The sequence below is a fragment of the Alosa pseudoharengus genome, unplaced genomic scaffold, assembly GCF_046254945.1.
Source record: "Alosa pseudoharengus isolate Yale_2024_CS ecotype anadromous, Long Island Sound unplaced genomic scaffold, YU_APseudo_1.1 YU_APseudo_1.1_scf_3, whole genome shotgun sequence".
Classification (NCBI taxonomy): Eukaryota; Metazoa; Chordata; class Actinopteri; order Clupeiformes; family Clupeidae; genus Alosa; species Alosa pseudoharengus.
The window spans coordinates 46,396,567-46,409,653 of record NW_027468718.1 but is presented as its reverse complement, the minus strand read 5'-3'; the positions used below and the strand labels follow the sequence as shown (position 1 = coordinate 46,409,653).

The 13,087-nt window shown below is 47.2% G+C and overlaps 1 protein-coding gene across 1 annotated transcript in view; it reads left to right on the top strand.

The window, feature by feature from the left end:
- The window catches only part of parp4 (poly (ADP-ribose) polymerase family, member 4), a 58,613-nt gene that overhangs the window by 9,456 nt on the left and 36,070 nt on the right, over positions 1-13,087 (top strand). Inside the window, exons 8-10 of the mRNA XM_076264463.1 lie at positions 2,737-2,895; positions 4,311-4,474; positions 4,586-4,717. Coding sequence (XP_076120578.1) covers positions 2,737-2,895; positions 4,311-4,474; positions 4,586-4,717 — 455 coding nt within the window. The remainder of the gene's footprint in view (positions 1-2,736; positions 2,896-4,310; positions 4,475-4,585; positions 4,718-13,087) is intronic.

Genomic DNA, 13,087 nt, shown 5'->3' with positions numbered 1-13,087 from the left:
GGTGTGACAGAACAGTGTGTGTGTGTTTGTGTGTGTGGGTGAGTGAGAGAGAGACTGTGTGTTCATTACTTGTGTAACCACATACCAGCACACATGCACACCCTTTGTCTCTAGGCCAATAATGTAGGGGGACATTCTGTGTGCTTATGTATCTTTGCATTGTGCCTTTTGTTTGATTTTGTGTGTAGGGATGAACATGCATGGAGGTGTGTATTTGTACGAGGGGAGTGTCTGGTGATGTGTCTTCTGTGTATGTGTGTGTGTGTGTGTGTTTGTGTGTGTGTGTGTGTGTGTGCGTGTGTGTGTGTGTGTGTGTGTGCGTGTGTGTGTGTGTGTGTGTGTGTGTGTGTGTGTGTGTGTGTGTGTGTGTGTTTGTGTGTATGTGTGTGTGTGTGTGTGTTTGTGTGTGTGTGTGTGTGTGTGCGTGTGTGTGTGTGTGTGTGTGTGTGTGTGTGTGTGTGTGTGTGTGTGTGTGTGTGTGTGTTTGTGTACACTGCAAAAAATGAAATCTAACCAAGTGTTATTAATGTTATAATAAGGTCAAAAAATCTATTTGGTATTGTTTTTAGTATGAAAAGACTTACCTAGCGCTCTCTCAAAAGATCATTTTGACTTGTTTTAAGGAGTCTTATCAAGACAAATTTACTTAACGCACTGGCAGACAAATTTGCTTGTTTTTAGAACAAATTTGCTTAACGCACTGGCAGAAAAATTTGCTTGTTTTTAGGATGAAATGTCTTAAAATAAGTCAAACTTTTCTTAAATTAAGTCAAATGATTTCACAAGAAAGCGCTAGGTAAGTCTCTTTATACCAGTGTTTCTCAAACTTTTTTTCTGGGGACCCACTTTTTAAAAATGACAGACTATCGCGACCCAACTCGTGACTGTGGTAGTTAACAAACTAGATCCTTATAGAAAGCTGTTAGCTTTCCTAAGCTATATATGGTATAAGGAACCAATGAGCTAGGCAACAAATTCCCATTATGTTATTGTGTAGCCTAGTACCTGGGAGTGAGACAGCTATAAGTTAGTGTCTTGAGAGTGAGACAGTTGTCTGCGTGACTTTCTGAGTCACTCCTTAGAGCAGTGGTTCTCAAAACGTTTTCTTTCATTCCCCACTTTGATCAAGGGGGCGTTCTCGAGCCCCACCTGTCCCTCATCGCTCTAAGAAAGTGGTAGGTCAAGCTTAAAATTGTCAAATTTATTGAAATAATGACAAGTTCTAAATATATCCTCTTCAACAGAGTTAAAATCAGCTGGTGCTGCAGATATAATAATAAATAAATAAATACATAATAACACACATATTTCTGTTTTCCAGCAACATATTAGGAAGCATAGGCCATTTTACAGCATTGTACAATATATTCAATGAAATACCAACATGCTGCATTAAATGGATTCATAATCCAGTCATACTGAGCAGTGCTGGTTGGGAAATATTTTTGAAATAAACTTTGCAGGGAGGTGATGTAGGCCTACTGTTTAACACATGGGATCACAAGAGTGGCTCCCGAATCAGACGTTTCAGCGATTTCGCTCAGAAATCTCAAAGGCATAATACTGTCGCGATCGAGGCGCCTGTCCCATACCTCAAGTTTTTTTGGTGAATGCAGTAATCTTATTTGCTAGGTGAGGTAGGTGCTTGTCTTTGCCTTGTAACTGGACATTTAACTCATGTATCGCTAAGATATATATCAAATATATCGCTAAGATAGGCCAGCTTCGTCAAGAAATGTTCATTAGTGAACGTGCTTGCAGATTCAAACATGCGCTCTTCCTCCAAGAAGAGGCGACTCGGAGCTCAAACACGCGCGACAGCACTTTACCTCGGGAAAGCCACCTTACCTCGCTGTGAAACAGTACAGCCTTTTGGTCAGCTACCATCTCTTCGCAAAGTGTGGAGAATAGACGCGCTTTTAAGGGCCGGGTTTTGATGAAATTCACCACTCTCACAACAACGTTCAAAATCTCATGTAGGTCGGGACTAACTAAGCTGCCTTGACACGAGCGCTTCCCTATGAATAACACAGTGTGTCCATTGCGCATCGGGTGCTACCTGGGCCTAGGCTACAAATAAAAAATAAAATAAAATAAAACTTGCATGTCTCCGCGACCCAGTAGTGGGTCGCGACCCACAGTTTGAGAAACGCTGCTTTATACTGAAAACAATACAAACTAGTTTTTTTATCTTGATTTAAGATTAATAATCTTGGTTAGATTTTATTAGATAAGCAGTTTTTGCAGTGTATGTAACTGCTGATTGTGTGTAATGGTCTCATTTTCATGCTTATTATGTGCTAATGTGTGTATGCCTCCGCCCTGTGGCTAAAAATGGCAACTTCAGCCCTCACAGTGGGTCCTGCTCCACTTCAATTTTTTTTGTTTTTCATTTCATCTTTGAAAAATTAGATACTGATGTGTGTGTGTGTGTGTGTGTGTGTGTGTTTTTGTCTGTGTATCTTTGTGTGTGTGTGTGTGTATATATATATGTGTGTGTGTCTGTGTGTGTGTGTGTGTGTGTGTGTGTGTGTGTGTGTGTGTGTGCATTTGTTTGTCTGTGTACAGTAAATTTGTGTGTCTGTGTGTGTGTGTGTGTGCATTTGTTTGTCTGTGTACAGTAAATGTGTGTGTGTGTGTGTGCATTTGTTTGTCTGTGTACAGTAAATGTGTGTGTGTGTGTGTGTGTGTGTGTGTGTGTGTGTGTGTCTCCTCACTGCTGTGCTGTCCCTGCAGGTGAGCCGTGCGGAGGGTTTGCTGCTGCAGGTGCGGAGGTCAGAGGGGGCGGCTGAGAGGAAGGTCCTACTGGAGGATCTCCACTCTGTGCTGCCACACACACTGCCCCATACCCTCCCTACTGCCAAGCTCACCTCTCAGGCACTGGACCTGTGTCAGGTACACACACACACACACACACACACACACACACACACACACACACACACACACACACACACACTGCCCCATACCCTCCCTACTGCCAAGCTCACCTCTCAGGCACTGGACCTGTGTCAGGTACACACACACACACACACACACACACACACACACACACACACACACACACACACACTGTCCCATACCCTCCCTACTGCCAAGCTCACCTCTCAGGCACTGGACCTGTGTCAGGTACACACACACACACACACACACACACACACACACACACACACACACACACACACACACACACACACACACACTGCCCCATACCCTCCCTACTGCCAAGCTCATCTCTCAGGCACTGGACCTGTGTCAGGTACACACACACACACACACACACACACACACACACTGCCCCATACCCTCCCTACTGCCAAGCTCACCTCTCAGGCACTGGACCTGTGTCAGGTACACACACACACACACACACACACACACACACTGCCCCATACCCTCCCTACTGCCAAGCTCACCTCTCAGGCACTGGACCTGTGTCAGGTACACACACACACACACACACACACTGCCTCATACCCTCCCTACTGCCAAGCTCACCTCTCAGGCACTGGACCTGTGTCAGGTACACACACACACACACACACACACGCACACTGCCCCATACCCTCCCTACTGCCAAGCTCACCTCTCAGGCACTGGACCTGTGTCAGGTACACACACACACACACACACACACGCACACTGCCCCATACCCTCCCTACTGCCAAGCTCACCTCTCAGGCACTGGACCTGTGTCAGGTACACACACACACACACACACACACACACACACACACTGCCCCATACCCTCCCTACTGCCAAGCTCACCTCTCAGGCACTGGACCTGTGTCAGGTACACACACACACACACACACACACACTGCCCCATACCCTCCCTACTGCCAAGCTCACCTCTCAGGCACTGGACCTGTGTCAGGTACACACACACACACACACACACACACACACACACACACACTGCCCCATACCCTCCCTACTGCCAAGCTCACCTCTCAGGCACTGGACCTGTGTCAGGTACACACACACACACACACACACACACACACACACACACACACACACACACTGCCCCATACCCTCCCTACTGCCAAGCTCATCTCTCAGGCACTGGACCTGTGTCAGGTACACACACACACACACACACACACACACACACACTGCCCCATACCCTCCCTACTGCCAAGCTCACCTCTCAGGCACTGGACCTGTGTCAGGTACACACACACACACACACACACACACTGCCCCATACCCTCCCTACTGCCAAGCTCACCTCTCAGGCACTGGACCTGTGTCAGGTACACACACACACACACACACACACACTTCCTGATACCCACTGTGTGCAGGTGCTGAAGGACATGCTGTCTGTGAATGAGGCGGTGATGAGGAGCTCCAGTCCCTGCAGTGTGGGGAAGTACAGAGCCCTGGGCTGCAGCATCCAGAGCCTCCCCCCTCAGAGCCCCGACTACCAGACCGCCACTCAACTGCTGCAGCACCACGACAAGCAGGGGTGTGTGTGTGTGTGTGTGTGCGTGTGTGTGTGCGTGTGTGTGTTTGTGTGCGTACGTTCGTGCGTGTGTGTGCGTGTGTGCGTCTCTGACTCCCTGTGTTTCTCTTGCAGGGAGATTAAGATTCACCATGTGTTCCATGTGCAGCGTGGGGCGGAGCTTCAGATGTTCAGGGAGGAGCTTGGGAACATTAAGCCCCTCCTCCACTCCACCAGTCCTGCCAGCTTTGTTGGAATCCTCTCTCGGTTAGAAAACTCTGGAACACACAAACACACACAGAGACACAGGGACACACACACACACACAGATATATACTACTTATTATACGGCTCTTCACAATGCAAGTAGAATGCTCCATTGACTTGAATGGGATTTCCGAAAGTTCTAGCGGTCATTATTTCTTGGGAAAGGACCTCTGAAAACAAGAATGACCGCTGTCAATGGCAACGGAGTTTGCGCTTGGAACTTCATTCAAAAGTGAAAGCAGACGGTTGATCAGCTGTGTTCTAAAGAATGTTTGATTCAAGTTCAGCGTGTGTTGCGAACTATTTGTTTCTCAGCAAAAGCCACGACGAAACGGTAACAAATAAGTGTAAAGAGACATATGGTGGAGTTTATTTTTTCGTTTTGGCAAGTAGCCGTATAATAAGCGGGATAATGTATAGAACGCCGGTCATTATGGGAAAATAAGTCCCTCCGCTGGCGCGTCGGGGTCCGGTTCGCCCTGTCGGGACTTATTTTCCCCATAATGACCGGCGTTCTATACATTATCCCTTACATACTTACCTGATAAACACTACCAGAGCAGTTATATAAATATAACCATAAATACCCTTTTTCTATGGAGACTATGCAAAGGTTATTAGTATAACTTAATAATAACTTACTTACTTACTTACTTACTGCCCTTTATGCCTCTTGGCATATAGGGCAGCAACAAAAGTTTTCGGTAACACTTTATAATAACTACACACAATTCATCATTTATTAAGCCTTTGTTACTTATTAGTTAATGGTTTGTTCATCATTAGTAATTTATTATTTGTCATCACTAAGCATTTGTTCACACAGTTATAAATAGTTTGTTCATAGTAAATAAGCCTATATCATAAATATGTTTATACATTATTGTTAATACTTAATAAATGATGCAATCATATGTTTTTGATTAAGTAATATTTCCATTATTTAACAGTTGTTACATACACATGCACTAATGATTAGTTAAGGTGAGGATACATATTTTATAAACCACTTCTTAATACTATAATTAATAATTAACTCAGGAGTTACAAATGGTTAGTTAATGATATTTTGTGAGCTCATCTAAAGTGAGGACATTTTATGCCTTGCAACACATTTACAAATGAGTTATAAAGTTTACACTTGCATTTATTCATTTAGCCAACACTTTCACCCAAAGCGACTTACACATGTCAATGAAATTAAAGGGCAAGGCCACATTGGTGAACGCCGGGGTTTGAACCCCCAACTTTATGGGTTACTGCATGTTAACCTGGCTCCCTATCCACTACACTACCTCTGCCCAGTGGTATTACAACAGTCAATTCAAAAATATAATATAGATATGCGTGTTTACTATGAACAAACCATTTTTAACTGTGTAAACATGATTTACAGATGAGAATCAATGTAGGAATAATGCTTTACAAATGAAGAATACAGCATTTAAAAATAGTTTACAGATGTTTAATAACAGTGTGTAGTAGAAGAAAACAGAAACTCTTGCATAGTTGTAGGGGTTTCTATCTGGGCCAAGGTAGTGTAGTGGATAAGGAGCTGGACTAGCATGCATTAGCCTGAAAAGTTGGGGGTTCGATTCCTGGCTTTCACTGTTATGTCAATGGCCTTCAATTTAATTGACATGTGTACGTCGCTTGTCTGCTAAATGAATGAATGTGAATGTAATCTTTACAACTCATTTGAAAATGTGTTGCAAGGCATAGAAAGTCCACACTTTAGATAAGCTCACAAAATATAATTAACTAACCACTTGTAACTCCTGAGTTAATCATGAATTATAGTATTAGGAAGTGGTTTATAAAATATGTATCCTCACCCTAACTAATCATTAGTGCATGTGTATATTGCATAATTTATTAAGTATTAAGAATAATTCATAAACATATTTTAGATATAGGCTTATTTACTATGAACAAACCATTTATAACTGTGTGTACAAATACTTTATTTATTAGAATTAACATAGGAACAATGCTTTACAAATGATGAACAAAGCATTTTGTAATAGTTTACAACTGGTTTATAATAAGAAAATGATTTCATTATAAGTGGTTGTTTCATTACTTATTAAGTATAAAACATGTACTTACAAACATATTTTTTGGATAGGCTTATTTACTATGAACAAACCATTTATAATTGTGTGAACAAATGCTTTACTGATGATAAATTATGTATGAACAAGAAATTACTAATGATGAACAAACCATTAACTAATAAGTAACAAAGGCTTTATAAATGATGAATTGTGTGTAGTTATTATAAAGTGTTACCAAGTTTTCCACTCTAGTCTATCCTGGGCGAGTCGTTGAATGGTGCCCCATGAGTGGTTTAGGCTCTGCATCTCCTTCTCCACAGTTCTTCTCCATGTGTTCTTCAGTCTTCCTCTCTTTCTTTTCCCCTCTGGCGTCCAATGTAGAGCTATTCTTGTAATGTCAGTAGGATCTTTTCTCAAAACATGTCCTATCCATCTCCACCTTCTTTTCATGAGGATGGTCTCGATGCATTCTTGTTGACATTTCTGATACAGTTCAAGTTTTCCTGTCTCGTACATTGAACGCACATTCCAACGCACATTCCAAAATCCTATCCTTGTCTTGTGCTTGGCATGAAGAACTTCCACCTTCCTGTCAGTGGCTTCCTTATGGTTTTGACCATTGGCATTCATCCTGGTATCAGATGATACACTTGGAAACCCGTCCTGCCTTGTTGTTTTGCTTACTTTTGTTGCTGTTTCCGTAACAATTCTTTTTTACAGGACAGAGTAGTTAGCCCTGAGCCCAACCCCCAAACTTGGAGGGCCAGATGCAGCCTTTTGTCTGACCTCTCACCTGTAACCTGTCCGTCATGGTTAGACCTGCCAGGGACCTAAGGTCCCCGCCGTTATAGCCCACAGGGTCCTTGAGGTACTCAAGCCTCCCCACCACGACAAGGTAGCAGCACAGGGGGAAGAACTTAATAATAAGCATTCCTTTATATATATGACTATGTCCTTTTATCCCGAGACACATGAAATACTCTTTTCTGATTGGATGGTGGGGTTGGTTATTAATTCTGTATCGGGGAACCTGAAATACAACTGTTAAAAAAGTTTGATCGCCATTACATAGCAATGGTCTTTTAAATGGTACAGCAACTATAACAAACATAGTAAATGACGGTTGAAACAGGAAGCAGGCTTCGCAACAATAGAATCAACTGTAAACTAAGCTAACCAGCCACCGTTATCACTGCCAGGATCAAAAAAAATAGTTCAACAAACCAAACAAGTAGGCTTAATTTTACACTGAACCCATTTTTCCTTTAAAAGGCATAACTATTGCCTATACATAGGAGGATAAGCGGAATAGTGGCCTTTGAGGTGCCCCGATATACGGAATTAATAGACTTGGTGGAGGAAACACCACTCAGCTGCGCGACGTGGAGTTCTCTATCGTATCGAGACTATCTCTCCACCCATTACATATTCCATATGTATGGGGAATTGATCTACCGGATCGTGTAACGTGGATACTTCTTTAAGACACACCGGTGGCACCGGCCACGCCCTCGATTAGTGTTGTTTAAAACACCTGTGCTGGCGTGAGGTTAGTGCTTTTTTGATCTCCACACGGACGTGCGTGACTCGAAGACAAGGTAAGAATAATTAATAACCCAATTAATGTTAATGGTACAACAGCCGCTTGCCTGCCGCTGAAGCCGCAGATGAGTAGTGGGAGAACTGTCGCAAGGCTTTCTCTCTGGTGGTTGTATCCATTCATTCTACTTACTGTTGCGACTTTATTTCCAATCAGGTAGCCAGTCCGAACGACGGATTGCATACAAGGCAGGCATCAGCTTGTTTGTTCTCCTCCGTCTGAACTAGGCTACTATCGGGTAAGTTTCTCTGTACGGCGTATTACACACGTTGTGTGGTTATTGCGGCCGAGGAGACTTGGTGCGAGGCCCAGGCAATTGCCTGCTTGTCCTCCACCTGTCACAGACCGTGAGATGGTGCATATGAGCTGCGAACGCGCAGACTCCATAGGTGCTTAAGCTCACAAAAACTTTGTGGTAAGCAAACCCTTGTGGCCAGACGTGGCGTAAAAAAAAAAAAAAAAAACACCACGCAAGGTCTCATTTTGTATTAAAGGGTAAAACTGGGATAAAAAAAAAGAAAATATTGTTTACGACAATCAAACAGGTAAGTGTATTCTAAACAGTGCACTGAAAGGATCTGGCTATGGCCAATCCTCCCACTCACGCTTGTGTGGCATGTGCAGTTACATTGCCCATGGAAGATGGACATGACAAATGTATTAGGTGCTTGGGTTTCCGACATGCTGAGGCCGCAAGGAATAACCCAGCGACATGCATGGATTGTTTTATAATGCCCTTCCGCACAAGGGAGGCCTGTTTCCATTTTTTTATGGGTAAACGACCCCACTCTCCGCCTGGTGATGGTGATGCTCCCAAGCGGCAGAGGAGTGACTCCTCTGACCGGAGCAATGCGCTCTCCTCCCAGGGTACACCCACGGCGGAGGAGCCTCTCCTTGAAACACATATGGGTGAGGACTCTGTTGACGTGCTCTCTCTGTCTCCTTCTGATGGACAGAGTATGATGGCAGCAGGTCAGGGAAGCCCATCTGCCGAAATCGGGCCAGAGCCGCCAGAGCTACCAGCAGTTTCCCAGCTCAGAGAGGTTCTGGGCCGGGCAGCAATGGCCTTAGAGCTCACGTTGCCTGAGGACACGTACCCCCCTCCATCTCGGTTTGAGGAGGAGGATGCATCTCGGCCAGTGCTGGGCGCATTGGTTGCGATCGTCCTCCGCCACTTGATCAGTCACTGACTGCTTTCTTATCATCAGCGCAGTCGGCATTGGGCCGGACAAGCTGCCCGAGTAGGAATTGCAGGACAATGGACAGCTTGCTGCTTAGGGTGCACAGTGCAATGGCGGTTCAAACGAAACTGGCCAACACTGCAGCTATTTGTCACTGTACCTCCGTTATTTATCTCGTGGCACTGAGGAGTCAATGGAGGAGGTTCGGCTCGTCTTTTCCCTCGCAACAGCAATGAAAGAACAGGCTGTGGCAGCAGGGGGAGCTATGGCTGCATTTTGGGTGGCAAGGCGTCATCTGTGGCTATCACAGTCCCGACTTCAGCTGACAGACCGTAGTTCTCTTGTCGGGTTGCCGGTTGAACCCTCTGCCATGTTCGGCTCTGGTGCATTGACGATGCTACAGGAGGCCCAAGCAGCGAGGCGCTATGCCCATGAGTTATCATGCTCACCAGCCTTTCGTCAGAGGGGTCGATACTCCCGAGCCCAGATGCCCCAGGCCCCACCATCTCAACCTGGCTGGGGCCCAGGAGACCTTAGGCATAGGCTGGAATACCATCGCGGGCAAACCACTCAGCGCCAGGGTAGACGGAGAGGGGCTGGCCGTCGCCAAGGGCATCAATGGCCGCCACCTCAGTCCTGACGGTGCGCAGTGCCTCAGCTGCCCAGGCCTTCAGTCGGGCCGAGCCAAAGCTTGGGCAGCACTAGGGGCAAGCCCATGGGTCCTTTTTACCATGACTGAAGGGTATCGACTTCAATTTTTGCACCCACCTCTACTCTCTTCACCCGGCCCTCAGCGACCAGTGCGAGACGGGGGGGACAGGCAGATACTGGAGGAAGAAGTGGCCACACTCCTCTTCAAAGGTGCCATCAGGGAGGTGGGGAAGACCGACCAGCAGGTGGGGTTCTTCTCACACAACTTTCTCATCCCAAAAAAGGATGGCGGTCTTCGTCCAGTGCTGGATCTGAGAGGCCTAAACAAATATCTGCGCCCCCTCCGATGCAGGATGCTGACAATTCCAAGAGTGCGTCAGGCCATAAACCAAGACGATTGGTTCGCTACAATCGACCTCCAGGACGCCTATTTTCAAATTCCCATTTGGAGGGGGCACTGGCGCTTCCTCCGGTTCCGACTCGGGTGCAGGACTTACGAGTTCATGGTCCTGCCTTTTGGAATTGCACTGGCACCCCGCACTTTCACGAGGTGCATGGACGCCGTCCTTGGTCCCCTCCGCCGGCAAGGCATCCGGATTTTGAATTATCTGGACGACTGGCTGCTATGTGCACAGTCACAGCAGCAGTGCCGCGAACACATATCCAGGCTGATACAACATATTCTAAGCCTAGGGCTTCGTCTGAAGGTAAGAAAGAGCAAACTGGAGCCATCACAGGTCATCAAGTTCCAAGGTACGACTCTGGACTCCAGGGCTGCTCAGATCTCCCTGACTCCGGTGCGGAAGGAGACCATCAGGTCCTGTCTCTCTCTCTTTCGCCCTCACAGGAAGGTGAGCTGGAGACTATGTCTCCGCCTGTTGGGTCTGATGGCGGCTACTGTTCATGTGGTTCCTCTCAGCTTGCTGCATATGCGGCCAGTACAGCGTTGCTTTCTGAGTCTGGGTCTGAACCCCCAGTCCCCCTCGTCAGCCAGAGTTCGGGTGACGTGGCGTCTCTCCACTGCTCTCCAATGGTGGAGGTACCCAGGGAACTTGGAGAGAGGCAGCAGGCTGGGCCCAGTGACGCATCGCCAACTACTGGCAACGGATGCCTCACAAGAAGGTTGGGGGGCGGTGCATGCGGGATTCGGGGTCAGAGGTGTTTGGACCGGCAAACAGTTGAGCCAACACATCAATGCACTGGAACTGACAGCAATTCACCTTGCACTCCAAAGTTTCCTCCCACGCTTGAGGGGCCACCATGTGTTAGTCAAAACCGACAGTACAGCGGCAGCTGCTTATGTCAACAGGCAGGGGGGGCTTGGCTCTCCCATCCTAGGACGCCTGGCCCACGAGTTGTGGAGTTGGGCTTACCCACGGTTTCTGTCCCTTAGGGCCACGTACTTACCAGGCTCCCTGAACACTGCGGCAGACTTGTTGTCCAGGGGAGGGCCTCAGCCAGGGGAGTGGAGACTCCATCCAGAGGTGGTTGCGCAGATATGGCGACGCTTTGGGGTCGCCATAGCAGATCTGTTTGCCTCGAGGGAGACGACTCATTGTGCCATGTTCTTCTCCCTGAGGAGGGACGACCCACCCCTGGGTCTGCTCTATGCATTTCCCCCCTTCGGCCTTCTTCATCCTCTTTTATGGAGGATCAGGACCGGGAGTGCGGACGTCATCCTGATAGCCCCGAACTGGCCTCACATGCTGTGGTTCTCAGAGATTGTTCTGCTTCTGAATGGCACCCCTTGGGAGCTCCCCATTCGGAGGGATCTGTTGACACAGGCACAGGGGTCCCTGTTTCACCCATTCCCACGGGGCCTGAGGTTGTGGGCGTGGCCCCTGAAAGGGCAGAGTTTCAGGCCCTAGGCCTCTCAGATCCAGTAATCCAAACATTGGAGTCGGCAAGGGCACAATCGACCCGGGCAGCCTACGCCTTTCGCTGGGGCAGATTCACATCTTGGTGCGAAACCCATCAGGTGGACCCCCTTGAATCCACTTCACAGCATATTCTTGTGCTACATAGTGCCCCAGTGGGATCTGGATAGGGTGCTGAAAGCACTCCGATGGCCCCCTTTTGAACCGGTCGATTCTGTAGAACTCAAGTGGCTATCGCTTAAGATCACTCTGCTTCTGGCAGTTTGCTCCGCAAAGAGGGTCGGTGAGCTACATGCTCTATCTGTCCACCAGGACTGCTGTAGGTTTGCGCCAGGTGGTACTGGTGTCACTCTTCGGCCAAAGCCTGCCTTCCTCCCAAAGGTTTGTAGTGACATGAGCCTAAACCAAGTTATCAACCTACGTTCATTGCCTCCCACTCAAGCAGATGGCGACAGTGGGCTTCAGGCCTCGGTTCTATGTCCTGTCAGGGCACGATCAGCCTACTTGAAGCGCACAGAGGCAGTGCGCAAGACAGATCAGCTGTTTGTATGTTTTAAGCCGGAACGCTTGGGGGATCCAGCCTCCAAATCAACACTCTCCCGGTGGGTGGTGGAAGCCATACAACGGGCCTATGCTGAGACGGAAGGGCCGGCTCTACCAGAGATCCGTGCTCACTCAACTAGGGGTACGGCAGCCTCATGGGCGTTATGGCGAGGTGCCTCCTTGCAGGACTATGCCTTCTATGGCCCTAGGGGCTGTCTATTTTTGTTACCTCAACCTCTTTTTCGGTTAATGGTGTAACTTTTGTTCTCTGAGTGAAGACACTATCTCTCCACCTCTACGCCGCTCGGAGGCGTGTGTCGATCAATATTTAAGCACTAACCTCACGCCAGCACAGGTGTTTTAAACAACACTAATCGAGGGCGTGGCCGGTGCCACCGGTGTGTCTTAAAGAAGTATCCACGTTACACGATCTGGTAGATCAATTCCCCATACATATGGAA